Below are 16,536 nucleotides of genomic sequence, written 5' to 3' on the forward strand. Positions count from 1 at the left end.
CTGCCGTAACAGCCATTATGGAGGAAGATTCACACTGAAACGTGATGCAAGTGAGTGCAGTGTTGAAGGCAGTGTTGAGTGGTTAGAAGAAACAGAAAATCACCACTAAATGTGTGATTGTGTGAAACAAAAGAGAAAATCGTGCAATTCCCCCGTGGGAAAAAAAAAAAGTGTCATTACTACCATGCCTACTCGACGCAACAGAGCAGCCTCTGTGTGTGAGGCTCAGAGGATCACCCTGCCAGGAGGAGGAGAGAAGGAGCCCGATGAATGAGAGGGCAGGAGAATGAACAACAGACAAAAGGATGATGAGAAAGGAGAGGAAGAGGAAGAAGGCAGGGAGGAGGGAGAAGAGGAAGGACCGGAGAGTGGAGGAAAGAAAGGTAAGGTGGAGAAAGATGCGAGCGTGAGATGGAGGGATGAAGACTGCCAAAAGAAGACAGAGAGGAGGAGGAGGAGGAGAAGGTGCAGGATTGAGAGGAGAGACTATGGAAGGGTGGGAGTAGGGAAGAGAGGAGAGAGTATTAGAGAGAAGAGAGAGCCAAAGACAGAGAGAAGGAGTCAATAAGAGAGAGCGGGGAAAGTGTGCAAAGTGAGGGGGAGTAAAAGAGGGAGAAGAGAGGAAGAATAAGTGTTTGGGAGAGAAGGAGAAGAGTGGCAGTAAAAGAGAATGAGAAAGAGAAACCATCAACCAGAGGGGCTTTGGGTTGCAGGAGCAGCAGGAGCAGCAGGAGCAGCAGGAGCAGTTGGGTTTGAGAGCAGCCATGTCTGACAGACTGTTTGGAGACCTGCTGCACATAAACAGCCTTATCAGCCTCGTGCTCTGCTCCTATCTCTGCCTCTTCTTCCATCGCTCTGTCTAGCTATCTTTCCCACTCTCTTTGCCCAGACCCCAGACTATCTTATGGTTTCTGAGATAGAGAAGCATCATTGCCCCCCCTCCCCCTGCTCCCCTCTCTCCTGTGGACTCTCTCTCACCCTGCCTCCCTCCCTCTCACACTATCTCTCTTTCCATCTCTCATTCCACTCTCTCTGTCTCTCTCTCCCTCTCTCCATCTCTTTCTGTATCTCATTCTCTCTGTCTCTCTCTACCTCCTCGTCTCTCATTCCATGCTCTCTGTCTCTACCTCCTTCCATCTTTTACCATCGCTCACTCTGTCTGCCTCTCTCCCTTTCTCAATCTCTCCCTCCGTTTCTCTCTCCCTCCTTCTCTCCCCACTGGGAGAGCATTAGCGAGGGTGCTGTAGCATGACTCCAGCTTCTGTTCCAGCCCACAGCAGAGCCTCTCCTCCCTGCCCCCCTCCTCTCCCCTCTTCCCCTCTTCTCCTCTACCCCTCTCCTCTCCCCTCCTCTACCCACCGACGCTCACTCCTCCAGGGGCAACTATCACTTCACGTCTGCCTCAGCATGGACAAACATGATTTATAAGTTCAAAGCCTGCTGATGAGAAACACAAAACAGCATCCCTGGATAGCGGTGTTGCACTAACAACCGTGTCATTTTCGTCACTTCGTCACTACATGTGATAAGGGAAAGGAATTAATTGGTTTAGCTGAGTTCTGGTGATTTGTTTAGACGAGTTCTGAGAATCTGGTGCGCTGGTTGTCTGACCTCTTACTAAGACCACACAAATATACACATTTTCAAACAAAATTCAGTGGTCTTCTGAAACTATTAATATCCATATTTTAATGCACAGTATTTCATTCAAGGATTTAGTAACCCAGGATGACAGCTGAGTGTGGAACGGACCTGGTCCTTCTCTGGCACAGATCTGGTCAATCCACACCTCATCAGAGCCACATCCATTCCACAATCAGTGGCTTCTTCAGTAGACCAGCAACTGTTATTAACACTAGCCATTAGCATTCTTTCATATGGTGGTAATTGTTTCAAAATGAAGTGGGCTGTGCAAAATTAGACTCTACAAAATGGCAGCCTCTTGAGATTTGTGACTGCTTCTGTCCACTGTGATAAGTGTTAACTAATGGAACAGAATAATTACCACACAAAAGGAGATGCGTTCAGCAAAAGTCCGACCTCTCTACTGACGTCTCAGGGTGCTCAAAGTAAATGTTCCCATCAAATATGAAGAAATGGAGGAAATAACAGAACCAGAAATAGAACAAGTCCCCAGATCACAAGTAACAGAAACTGTATATAACCACACACAATTTCCCATCCTTAAAATCTAAATGAAAAAATTCTGATGTGTGTGATTTACAAATGAGTCAAGTCAAGAGTACATATAACAAGCCATCTTGCTACAAAGATTTAAAATGTTGGTGAGAATTTCTGTACACACACACACACACACTCATTGTAGAGCTTACCAAAGCTTGTCTTCATCTCTCTTCTCAGACCACACAGCATGTTGAAAGTCTTAACGCGGTCAGTGACGATCACCAGAAACACAAACTTCAACACAGCACAACAGTGTCACTGCTGGTCAACCAGAGTTGTGGTAACTCTTCACAATACAGTACGTCCACTCCCACTGACAAGTTCCCCCATATCCTTTCTCCGCTCTCTCAACTCCCTCACTCCCTCCCTCCCTTTCTCTCCCTCTCTCTCTCCCTCTCTCCTCTTTGCGCCTTTCTTTCTAGGAGTGAATGAAAGGAGATCAGTTGTTGCTGTAGATCTTTGTTGTTAGCCTCTCACGGTCCCCGCTCAAGATTACACCCTCTCTCCTGCCTCTCTCTCTCTCTCTCTCTCTCTCACTCCCTCTCTCTCTCTGTCTCTCTCTGTCTCACACACACACACAGACGTCTAGAAGTGCCTTCGCCTAACAGGAGTATCCACTCCAGCACCAGTCCTCATTCTCTGCCAGTCAGGGGCTCCAGTGAGAGTGCTGTGCCAGTTGGGAGGAAGCCTCTGCCACTCATATCCACCTGCTGGGGAGCCAACCCGCTGATGAAGTCATAACGGCTCAGCAGCAACTCTGCAGCGTCAGATCAACCAGCAGAAACACACAGGATTCACCCCACACAGTGAATATTTCAGAAGAGGTCTGCACCACAAAGAAAAAGAAAAATTCTGCTTAAGCAAGACCCGGTCTATAAACTGTGAGGCACACATCAGATGAAAGGAGGAGGTGGGGAGAGAGTGAAAGAAAGAGGGAAAGAAAAGGTAGATAGATAGAGGAGGGGGAACAAAATATTTTTTTTCCCCTCCTTCATGTCTCCCACTGGCCCCTTTTTAAGGGAGCTGCGTGTCTCAGATCCTCTTGGATGGCTCTAAATCATGCGCGCACACACACACACACACACACACACACACACACACACACACACACACACACACACACACACACACACACGCACATGCACAGTACGACCCCCTCCCCAGTGGTCTGTACACACATACACACACGCACACATACACACAAACACACTGCTTTGAGTCCTACTGGCTATCAGTCTCTTGTGACTGGACAAAAAACAATGATGTCATTCCTATTTCCCCCTTCCAACCCCTTCACCCCCTGCCAACACACCAATACCCCCCCCACACACACATACCCCCTTCTCCCTGTGACACACACACAAACACACAAACACACCACCCCACGCCATCTCTGTCACACTGCCCTACAGCGCCTCGTGACAAACACGCTTTTCCACAGCGAGGCATATGCCACTGCTCCTGTGACTCACACAGCACCTCCGAGTCCTCCCAGTCTTCTGCCAGAATGGGATGCATTACTTACAATCCACAGACAAGAGCAGCCCCACTCTATAATGACTAGCAACGACAGCACGTGTGCACAGCACAGCAACACAGCACTCAAATTAGTACATCTCACCAGTATAGGATTGAACTATGAAGGAGCTCTATCCAGGGTAGGAAATTTACATATTTTTGGGGGGGCAATTTTTGCCCCCACTTACTGAAATCCAGGGGCATTTAACAAAAAATTGGGGGCACTTTTAGAAACTTGTGAAATAACATTTAACCTTGGTTCAAAATAATAAACACTTATTTAGGCTTACAGTATATGAGCAATTGTCATCAAATGGCAATAATAAGACTATTAGGCAGTAGTCTACAAATTCAAAGTGTTTTCTTAGATTTGTTTTTAACAAAAACCAAACAGAAAACATAAATCAGACAATCATATTCAATTTGATTCTTATTTCTTTGTGGTTATTTATTGTTATTATTAACAATCGTTTTTTCTTTATTTTTTATAATAATAACTTATTATATTTATGGATTTTTGTGTTACCTTTAATCATGTTGTACCTACCATAGTAGGCCTACAGGAAATACAGATAGGACTGGTTAGCTAGCTTGCAAGCAAGCCTTTGTACCTAACGCACTATCAGAGCTAGCTAACGTTAGCTAACTATCAATAAACTAGCTAAACCGAACTAAATCAAAATTATTATTACTAGTTATCATTCACCGTAGGCGATGGTGTGTTGCTTGGCGTCTGGTGACGAAAGGCCATGTATTTCTGTATGTTTTCGCTCCCCTTAATGAAGTCAGCAGAATAATTCGCCTGTGCTGGATTGACAACGATTTTGGCAACTCGTTGTCCACAAGTCCGACATGCCTTCAAAAAAATGTGGGTCTTTTTTTCGCTGTAGTCATCCTCCACCCCAAGCCAATCTAGCTTCCAGTTTTTGACGGTCGCTGGGTGTGTGAATTTTATCTTTTAGAACCTGAGATGGTGACAGAGACTGTGTTTGCTCATCCTCATTTCTCCTCACTCTCGCAGTCACAGGTCTGATTAAGAAGCGCTCCAAATATTTTTTTTGTTAGAACGTTCGGTTCTTCACGCACACGCAACAATCAGTCAAGGCGAAAATCAAAACATTTAATGGCAACTGGACCGGGTCATAGGCTACGATGTTTTTGACAAGTTAATTAAATTATTATTACAGAAAATTATGGGGGCATTTTTTGCCCCTCTCCTAGTCATATCAGGGGCAAAATTATATTTCTTAGGGGCAGTTTTGCCCTTTGCCCTCGTGTATTTCCGACGCTGGCTCTATCCAATACACTATATGGGAGAATCTGATGGCTGTTTTCACTCAGGTGTACATTAGAAGAGAACCATATAGCGATCCTTTGCCATCAAATGCACAGTCTATAAGAGAACCACATGACTAATCTGATCCACCAAATGCACAGTCTATAAGAGAACCACATGACTATTGAAATGCAGTCTATAAGCACATGAGTATTCAGATCCATCAAATATACAGTCTCTGAACCACATGACTATCCAGACATGTGATGAGATATTAAGCCAGGAGTCTTTCTTTGCAGGACCTGAATCATTGTTGGTGTGTCAGTAGAAGTGATGAAGACCATAATCTGTGATAAGAGTAAAAGTTGTATTTTTATCATATTAGATTAGAGGGTGAAGTCTACATCACACAAGCTTCTTTAAACCCCGACGGCAGACAGCTCTTGCTACCGATCTGGCCCACATCAGGTCCCAAGTCGGCTGCTGTAGGGGAAAGAGTCAGATGAAGGCTATTAACCTCTCTCACCCTGGGGATTAAAACTGCAGCTCAGCTATACTTTAAACCACATCCATGCTGTGAAGGAATTCTGAACAAAAGTAATAAAATCTCGACTAAGGAGTGTCACCATGTTCTTTGCCCAGGGTCAGCAGTGTAAGCGGTAATATATTATGCCCCCATAACTGTGGTCTACAGTGAGATTTTTACCCTACACTTCCAGCACACCTACTGTTTCTAGAGAGAGAATAAAACTAGCAACATAATAATGATAATCCCTCATTCCTGTTTAGTGCTATTTCACATACGCTACTAAACAGGAGCCGTACACCGAGTGCTGAAATGTCTCCCAGCTGGAGGGGCTATTGCTTTAAGAATCTGGGTCCATTCTCTGGAAGGAGAATTATTTCCTCATCCTCTTTTCTCCAAATCTGACTGAAGTCACTTTCCCCTTGCTGGCATGACAGAGTGTCTGCATAAATCCGAGAGGTTTAAATCTCTCCTCTTTCACCCAGTGAAACTCCATCTCCAGCATTAGCCACCTGGGTATTTAACTGACTCAGACCCAGCAGACGATCCCTCTATAGAGACCCACTTCTGCTTCAGTTGTAGTTCCCTCGGAGTTCTTCAGCAGGCAGAAGTGGGTCCTATTTTTACATCCATTGTACTTAATGAATCCATTCATTAAATGTGTTTAAGAAATAAATAATACTGTACACTTTCATCTAAATACCCATTTAATTTGATGTACCAACCCCAACCCTAATCTTAACCACAAGTACATCATATTCTAACAACATGTTCTAAAACACCAATTAACTAATTGAGCTACACATACACAGTGCTGAAGTACACTGATGAAAGCAGTGTGATAAAAGCAGAAAAGCACCCTCTAAATGAATCAATGTAAATGTAAACCTATACTACAAAACACTAACCCTCTCATGACTGATACACATACAACACTGGGAATACTCGCCATGGCAACATCAGAAATGGCAGAAAAGACACATCTGCGCCGTGAAAACCCCAACTATGAGGCGAACAGTTGGCACATAAACCAGCCTCTCCCTGTGGAATCTAAACTCTATTATTAATACGTGCTGATACACTCAGAGCCTTACATAAAGTCACAAGAATTACCACAAAGGACCTGAGTATAAAATATGATCAATTAGGCCCTGCAGGCAAGGGGCATGCCTTTCATGAAACACTGTGCGGTAACTGATAACACTTCATAAAAAGTAATGTGAGGGCAAGGCTAATTAATTTCAGAGAAACACACTGAGATGAAACGCGTGGGGGTAGGGAAGTTGTGCAGCTAAGGTAAACCCAAGAGGGATTAGAGAGTGAGAATTCCTAATTACAGCAGACATACAGGAGAATTACAGCACTCCACAGCCACACGTGGTGTCTGTAATACAACAGAGATCCTGTGGAAAGAGGCCCTCAAACCATGTCTACAGTAAATAGCCACCATAAACATTTCCCAAAAAACAGGTTTTATAAAGCACATAAACATTCATAATTCAGAGAGCACACAATCAAAATGCAAGGAGTCCTTCATCTAAAGTCTGTGGGTGTAATATTTGAGGAACAACTCAAGTCACATCATTTGTGTTGGTCTCAGATCTATCGGGAAGGTGTTGAGCTTGAAACAGCTGAGTGTGCCTATTTTAGACCTTGTCTGTAAAGTCATAAGAGCTGCCGCAATAAAATAAACCTGTTGTCTGATGCTAAGATGAATCGCTGGGAATATTGCAACTGCTTTTTTTGTTGTTGTTTTTTGGTGAATGAGATTACATTCTGCAGATTTAATATTCCACTTCTACCTCTGCACAATTTCCAGAACAGTATGGAGCTGTCGCGGTGGCAGCTCTATACCAATTTCACCAGAGGGGCCGGGCCAGGCCAGGCCAGGGCCAGTGTTTTTTGCAGAGGGGCCATGAGGTGATACTGTGATACTGTGATGTCCAAAACCTGCTCGTCTGACATAGTGTAGGCCACAATTGCAACTTTGAAACACGAGCACGCTTGAAACTGAATTCTTCTCGTTTGATGCAATCAAAAGCTGTCAAACTGTTCTGCTTAGGAACCAAAGATGTGACAAGAAACGTCATTTTTGATGAATATCACAGAAAAAAAACTTGTTACGTGGCAACTGCAAGGACCATGGATTTTGATTGAAGCTATCGACTATTTCTTACATAACCAATATTTGTTCCACCTTTTGGGTCACCCGTGCCATATCATCACAAGAAATTGATCATTTTTATCATTATTGTAGACACTTTGTTTGGAGGAGGGCAACAGGGTGTTACAGGGGCACTGACCCCAAAACTGCCTGTGAGCTTTCGGAAGTGGCACAGACTTGTTTATTACATGCCTTGATTTGCACTCGTGCATCACAAAAGCAAGGATATTTAAGGCCAGAGAGAGAGAAAGAGACTAGGCAATAAAATATAAGAAAGTGAGGAAATGGGGAATACATGAGAGAGAAATAGTGACAGAGAGAAAGCAAGAGAGCGTGAATCATACAGATCTGAAACTATAAGACAGAGCGAGGGAGGAGAAGGAGAGGAGGAGAAGGAGAAATATAAGATGAATACAAGAAAAAAACAGCCAGAACAGAACTAAAGCCACACTAAAGACAGGCAATGAGAGGCGTCTGGGTATGTCTTACCCAAAATACTTTCTAGGAGACGCAGACGGGTCAGGGGAGAAAAAAAAGGTAGATATGCAAACAAACATGAGGGAGACAACAAGGACATCTAAAGAACTGGAATACATTTACGGCATCCTACATTTTAAATAAAAACCACAACACAAAAATAAACATACCGGGGACACAAATGTGTGCAAATCTTCTTCTGACTCTTATGAGGCTTTGCTAGTGTCAGATTCTGCTGCGTGCCAAATAAGGCCTCTCCCCTCACAGTCCCCAGCCAGCCCAGACTAGACTAGAGTAGTTAGTGATGAGGGAGTAAAAGCTTCCCCTGTCCGGTGCAGATGTGACCCTGTCATTGGATCCCTGCTCTCCTACATGATCTCATCAAGTCTGGAGGCATGACCACATGGTAAAGTCAAAGTGCTCCCCACCCCACCCCAGGACACTCGTACGGCCTCACCCACCCCTCTCACGGGGGTATGTAGTGATCGAGTTTCATATCATTTATTCATAATTTTACATCCCTCTTACTGTGTCTACCTCAGTGGTCCTATTCATTTCCCATCCTGCATTAACTGAAGTTGCACCCTTGTCCACACCTCGTTACGGTGGCTCATAACTTGCCTGCCCTTTGTCCTTCAGCATGCTTCCTTTATGCTCTCTCAATTTAATGATGGCTTGCAAGACGGAACCAGGAGAGGAACCATTAGACAAGCAGCAGGTTCCCACGGCCTCAGATAGTAGTGTGTTTGTGTAACTTATTTGTGTGTTTTGTGATACGGATTGCTGCTGCAACACTGCAATTTCCCTTTGGGGATCAATAAAGTAATCTATCTATCTATCTATCTAAATATCTATAAATCTACTCTCAATCTGCTGCACTTGAAATGCAAAAGTTGATCCGCAAAAAGCTATTCTCCTTTTTGCTAAATCAAGGGTGCTGTGGAACAAGTCTCTCTCTTTCTCTCTCCCTCTCTCTGCACCCCACACAAAGACTTGACACAATGGGGGCATGTAGCAACGTCCACGTCTCCCTGCCTTTTGTTTGCCTTTCTTTGTGTTTGTTTTATCGTTTTGCCGACAAGGTAAATACTTTGGCGGGGGAAAAACAGGCTGCTGCTTGCTGTTTTGGTGTTATCTGTTGTGTGTGCACAGACCTGGCAGGAGAAAAGAAATTGTCACTTCTGAAAGGAAGCAAAGAAGACAAGGTAGTATTTCATGCAAATAAGCTAAACACATTTCAATTGTCAGCAGGAACACAAGCTTAATATAACTAGGTTGCGCAATGCTGTCAGACAAGTCTTCATGGCCTGGATTATGAATGGCACAACTTCTGCAGAAACTGGGCCAGATCAGGGCCAGATCAGTTCAAGTTCAAGTTTGCAATGACACGTCACTGTTTAGGATAAAAGAACCCCTGTAGTTGGCCTTTGGGGAGGCATCACATTTTTTATTTCCCTGTAAACGCTCATTCTTGCATCTGCAACCGAGGATCTGTCTATAGCATCTTCAGATCGTTGCAGAGATATGTATATAGATATGTAAAGAAAGCCTCCTCGTGTGTTCCCAAGCTGGTTTCACAGATCTCCAAATGCAGCGTTCGGTATAACTGAGGGTCCTCTGGCAAAGGCAACAGCTCGCTCAAACACTTCCAGCCTTAGGTGGTTGGATGAACACCAAGTAACACCAATGCGTCTGCCATCATAGTAAATATGCTTACTTGTAGGAAAATATTTTTCAAACATGTGCCTCAGAGCATGCTCTACACTTGCTAGTAGTAAAATGATTTAACAGAATACACAGCGCACTGCCGGCGGTCATTATTCTCCAGCACCTCTCCTCAACACCAATCCATGGCTCAACAGTCAAAAGTGCAACATGTTATGATGTTATGCATGGGAGATCAGACAAATAGATATCTATCTATCTATATGTGTGTATATATATATGATAGCCCTGTAGCTAGAGCTATGCCCTGGGGTCTTCACTACCCCACCGACTAACACTGATTAAATGTCTTATGAATTCAACAGCTGCTGAAGTTTCAGTGGTGACATTTCTACCATATGAGGTCATGCATACTCATCATCATATCAGTTTAAGTGAGATGAGTCATCCTTTACATGAAGTGCATTGCACTTTAGCCACTGAATAGCATGAACATAGCTCAGTTTCAGTCCTTTCTAACATCATTTGTAGGCTACACGCCCTTATTTCAACTGCTCACATCCTTCCCCTTACAGTAAAAAGTATTGCTTGCTTTGATATACATTAAACATTCATTAAAATGGATGAATGGTTTGGATTTAAAACAGTACACCACAATGATTTATGTTTAGCATTAAACTATCAAGGACAACAGTTCCCTACACTGCCTTAAAACAGAGGACAGGAACTACTTCAGTGAGACGCACTTTCAGACACGCTCAACTAGACTCTGGCCCGCTCAAAGGATTCCTCCTGGGAGGCAACACAAAGGTACAGCTCTGAGAGAGAAAACACTCTATCAAAGGATTCAAGGCTCCGTAGCTCCTTAAATGACATGCAAGGATGATCACGACAGGCTTGTAATTAATCTCAAGTGAGATGACAAAACCCCTTAACAGGAAGTGAGTTAGTACTGTAAAGCAGGGGAAGAGCAGAGGTGAGGTGTGAACTTACTGGTCATGCTAACAGCTAATTACCACATACTGTAGTTTAGAACTCTGCACTCCCATGAATGGGGTACAATCAAACATCCTTCAAGGTTCTTTATTGTCTACCAAGGACCCTTAAATATTGACTTACTTTCATTCATTTAGCAGGTGCTTATATCTGATGCTTATAAGACTGTTAAAACAACACAAGTAGTGTATACGTTTTTTAGTATGTGAAATCTCGAGGGGGAAGCAACCCAAGACAATAGAATTGTCCTCCGATGATCGGCTCTTTATGCAGCCATTAAAAAGTTATTCAACGATCTGTCAATGTTCAAAGCAGCTTTATGTAGTATGAGCCATTTTTGATAAAAGATAAAGCTTTATTGAAAAGAGCAGTTCTTCATATCTGTTATAACAAAACAAAAAAAACATCTAACTGTTATGGACCCAATACTTCAAGGTTTCATCGCCATGAAGTATGCTGTCTCACCCTGGGTCGAGACAGTGCCATAGCGTGCCGTCGCTTCTTTGTCTCCTCAGACTGTCTGCAAAATGAGGCACTACGGGGGTCCCACAGCCTCTTGTAATGGGTATTAGCAGCACAGTGAGGATATTTAGAGTAATATTTACATATATTACAATATTTACATAACACTTGCAGTGTTGCAGAATAAAAGCAGGAATTCATTTTCAGTGTTGTGATCATAGTTCCCACGGGTAAAGTCCTAACCAGCACTGCCAAAGAAACATGTGACCAATTTCATTCTTCACAAGGCCTCCAGTCTTCTGTGCAATACACGCACACACTGCCTGAACTCACAGTATGCCTAATCACATACTGAGGTGGCTCTTCTATACAAGTTCCTCTCAATGATTTTTTAGCTCACTGTCCATGTAGACGTAACCTGCGTTGTGTGACAGCACAGTCCTGCATCAGATTTGAACTCACAACCTCGGACATGGGAGACAGGTATGCTATCAAGGAGGCCAAATCTCATGGGTCCACACACACACACACACACACACACACACACACACACACACACACACACACACACACACACACACACACACACACACACACACTCTGCCTTCAGGTGTTCGTTTGGCTCCTATCTTTCATACAGCATGTACCGACACCGCGTACAAACACAGTACACCTAATCACATACTGAAACAACTCTGCTCCACGGTTTGATTGTGGTTTTAATTCACCACCATGTCCACGTACAGCCCCCCCCCCATCATGGTTTGATGTTTTAATTCACCACCATGTCCACGTACACCCCCCCCACACACACACACACACACACCACACACACACACACACACACACACACACACACACACACACACACACACACACACACACACACACACAAGCACAAGAAAAGCAAGTAGGCGTTCATCTGGCTGTCAATGACCCCAGCGCTACCAGGACAGCCCATGCTGGGCAATTAAGAGGTAGATTAGCTGCTGTTCTAATCAGCAAGGGATTTATGAGGCTGGCAATGCTACCACCATCATAATTACCCTCCACAATGCCCAGGCTGCAGGGAAAGGCCCACACAGAATGGGTACTGATGGCACCGCCGCTGCTGTGTTTCCTCGAGAAGGGCGCACACTCACTCTCACATACACACACTCACTCTCTTACACACACACACACACACACACACACACACACACACACACACACACACACACACACACACACACACACACACACACACACACACACACACACACACATCCTGTCCACAGAGGAGGTGATCAGCGTGGTATTATACACAAAAAAGCCAGTCTCTCCAAGGTAGCATTGTCTGATGGTGATTACAGCGATAACTTGGCAGAAACTAAAGCCAACACAATGCAGACAAGACATGCCACTTTTCAGGATACTCAAGGATACTTTAATAAAGTGCATACTGCGTGGGGAGTACAGCATGTAAAGGACACAAACTGAGGATAAAAGACTCTTTCAGATAGCAAAGAATTACTCTTTGGTTACACTGATTATGACACTATATGCCAACTTTATACATTTGAAATTTCACGCCACTTGTTTTGCTTTCTGACCAAATCTCACCCTCATAATAAAGCTTTGTCCTTGAGATGGAAGATTAGTTCTTGAGTATACTGCTGTGCCAATTCAGATGGAGTCAGATATGGCTTGTTTTTCAGACTGAGAGACTGACATAGGGAGAAGTACGAGGCATAAATTATTTATGAGGGCACAAAAGTGATGTCTCTGTCTCTCTGTATCTCTCTCTCAGAGGGCATCTGGTGTCTGCTGCAACCTGTTAATATGTCATGAAACCCTGTAGTAGTGCCCTCCAACAATAAAATGAGGGGCTTACTCCTCTTTTATTGCTCTATTTATCAATGTGCACTCAACTGTAGTGACATCGGAAGATCGTAGGGGCCAGTCGAGGATCCATTGCTTTCCAATGACTGCCAAGTATGCCTTGAAGGGATCTATCCATCAGTCTAGATTTAGTCAGGGATTTCAAAGTAAGTGGCAGATTACGAGAAAACAGGAGAAAACATTTTGTCTCGCCAAAGAGTCATGACACAAATCACCTTGTCTCGCCAACTTAAACACCGACTTTTAAATAATGGAACACTACTCTTTAAGGCACATGTATCAATTTAAAGGAGACAAACTGAGGATAAAAGACTCTTTCAGATAGCGAAGAATTACTTTTTGGTTACACTGATTATGACCACTAAAGGGTTGACTACTGTGTCTATATTGACCATCAAATGCTTTCAGTCATGGTGCCTGTTTTAGAGCAATAACTGTTTGTCCATGTGAAGATAAGCGACAACATCAACCCAGGTCTTCTCCATGTTAACCATCTCCTCATTCCCGCATTATTCAAATTGCTGTCATACATTGCAATAAATGTCCATCCATGCAAGGCTATATGCAAGATCCAGAGTCTGTGGGTAAAGCAACTGGACAGAAACTACTATTGTACTCGGACTGTACCATGTCTAAAGCGAAAGTTATGATGTAGTATTAGTAGTTAGGGATTTTCAACCAGCGGGATTGAATGGGAGACACTAAAATGGAATATATCCAAAGGCGTCCCAAATATCTTTAATATTACTTTTTTCAAGTCACTTCAATCCTCATAGACGTGTCCCTGAAATTGTGGCTTTTCAGTATTCCTCCCTTACTGGCTGAAATACCTTGAAAATAGACAATGAAGTTAAAAAATTAAAAATATGTAGTATCTCTCAAATCACATTCCAATTTGTTTTCTTCATTTAGTGTTTGTCCTGTCAAGCACCCGGGTACTGACGATGTAGATTTAGATGTCACTGTCGATGGCATCAAACAACAACAGTCCACAGCTGTCAGGAGAAATTGTACAAAAACTCTTTAAAGACAGAACTCTGTACGCTCATATTCCCCCCCCTCCCTCCTCGTCCTATGCCAATATTATTCAGGCTCGAGTCTTGCTGCACACTCTAGGGACTGCATTACTGGCTGGCTTTATGTTGTTGAGAGGACCAGCCTTCTTCATAAATTCAAGTAACTAGGACTACTGGACTACATATTTCTGTGATAGAAATCTTCTGCACCCTGAATTCAAACCGACTGGAGCCTGTCATTTACAGTAATCGCACTATATCCCAAATGCACTTCAGGCTTTTTTTCTCCCCAGCAAGATGGTTCTTATATAGAATATTGTTTATTCGCTATTGACACAGAATTCAGTCAGTCTAATTGGTAACTAACAAAGCTGCATAATTAAACTGGATATTGAGATCTTATTCTGGTACACCCCAGAGTCAGTGCTGATGTGGTGGATAAAATAATCTATTTCAATAGAGTTTGAGTATTTACCTGTCCTCATACGTCTATATTTTTACACACCATGATAACTACTTATTGTTGTCTTGTCAAAGCTCTCAAGGGGCAACAATAGAAATCAATACCTCCTCCAGCTCCAGAATACCCGAGGGCCACCCCACCTGTGGCCTGTATCTGCACTCCTCTAAAAAAAATAGTCTTTTCTCATTCTTGTTCTGGCTTAGGCAACCGTGGGGCCTCCTGATGAAAGCTAGCGCCTGCTTCAGAGGAAATAAGTGAAGTTAGCAAAATCTGGCGTGGCATCATAAATACTGCATATTCACTCCACTGGGGGCCCACTCCATCGCTGAAAGAATCCCGACTTTATTACGGCAAAACAAAACACACAAAGTGACAGACCACAGGAAAATGTGGGCAGAACCGAGGCTTGGATGGGGGGGGGGGGGGGGTCGCTGTCGTATCAAATATTTAGCCAAAGGAATACTTCAGATGAGAGGATTGATCATTATTCTAAGGATGCGGGAGAAACACTTTTATAGAACACACTGATTGAGCTTGACTGTGAACTGCAGCCACGAGTATCAGCACTGTAGCATGAGGAGACTATGCAGATTAGGCATGTTGCTGGGTTATTTAAGGGCTACAGGATGGGAAAGAGGAGAATGGCCACGGGGGAAGCATGTGCTCAAGTCTCCCAAGTGTGGAATCAACAGAGGAGGCTTCAGCGGTGCAGTCATGGGTACCTCTCTGACCCATCGACAAATAGGTTTTAAGACAAGACCAGCAGATGGGGAAAGGGATCAGTCCACCCAGACCTCTGTTTTGCTCCAGTTGGCAGAAAGTTCTTAAACTAACATCCCTCCTCACACATACACACACAGCACTAATAATCTCAGAGCTGATTGTCAATGTAAAACGGTTGGGATTTAGACATGCACAAAACAATACTTTTTAAAACTCAGTACAGGTAAAATGAGGTACAGTGACATCTGTTTTCCATGCTAAAATACACTACAGAATACATAAGGAAACAATACTGTGCAACTCTAATAGCTGGTGTGGGAACAGATAATAGATGTTGTGCTAACCCAGTCAGATGTATTTAAAGGCTGTTTGAGAGACAAAAGCTTTTAGCCTTTGTGCTGATAAGAAAATAGGTTAAATTCACTCAACATTAATAACACCAGCAAACACTTCAAACCATCATTTGCAGAGAGTTTGGAGAAAAAAAGTGTAGCTATATTCTATAAAATTACCCACACAGACATATACTGTATGCCCAACCGCATTCGCACTAAATAGTGTATACAGAAATGACAGACGCTTTTAAAGAAAGAAACCGGCAAAGAAAGTGTCTTTAAAGGCAGCGACTACATGGGGAAAACCCCTTAAAGAAATAGGCAAACAATCAGTTAATTGAGAAATGCATCTATAACACTGTTAGTATACTATATGCACCTTGGCATGATAGACCTAAACAGACTCTTCTTTGGAATGAAGATCACCACAAGAAACATCCATAGAGAACACATAAATATGCAAAGGAATGTGCCTTGATACAGTAAGCTGTTTACAGAAATGATGTATCATTTCAGGCTCACACAATAGGCTTTATTTTAAGTTATTATTCAAGAAAGGAATATATTCTTGGATGACAGATCCCAAAATACTGCACTCCGATCAGAGCTATTCACCCCAAAACAGGAGCTATACTGCTGTCTTGTGGTTGTCCTCTTAAATGCTGCCGTTGCGGCACAGAGTTGAAACCATCTCTACAATCAGCAGAAAAGCTGACTTTGGGCCAGGTCTGGCGTGGATGGGCAAGACCCATGCCACATTTGGGCCAAACCCGTTCCAGCATCAGCTCATGACAGAGCCAGTGTATAAAGTAAGCATTAGATCATGTGTGCCTCACCACAACAAATGGTG

General features: G+C 43.3%; 1 protein-coding gene across 7 annotated transcripts in view; it reads right to left on the reverse strand.

The window, feature by feature from the left end:
• Window positions 1–16,536, reverse strand: part of grip2b (glutamate receptor interacting protein 2b) — a 183,383-nt gene that overhangs the window by 61,820 nt on the left and 105,027 nt on the right. Inside the window, exon 1 of one of the 7 annotated variants that reach the window (XM_031568246.2) lies at window positions 2,334–2,503. The exons of the other annotated variants lie outside the window; for them this stretch is intronic. Coding sequence (XP_031424106.1) covers window positions 2,334–2,373 — 40 coding nt within the window. The 5' untranslated portion in view covers window positions 2,374–2,503. Of the gene's footprint in view, window positions 1–2,333; window positions 2,504–16,536 lie in introns of those variants that run through there. 7 annotated transcript variants of the gene reach the window in all.

The sequence above is a fragment of the Clupea harengus genome, chromosome 5 (assembly GCF_900700415.2).
Source record: "Clupea harengus chromosome 5, Ch_v2.0.2, whole genome shotgun sequence".
Classification (NCBI taxonomy): Eukaryota; Metazoa; Chordata; class Actinopteri; order Clupeiformes; family Clupeidae; genus Clupea; species Clupea harengus.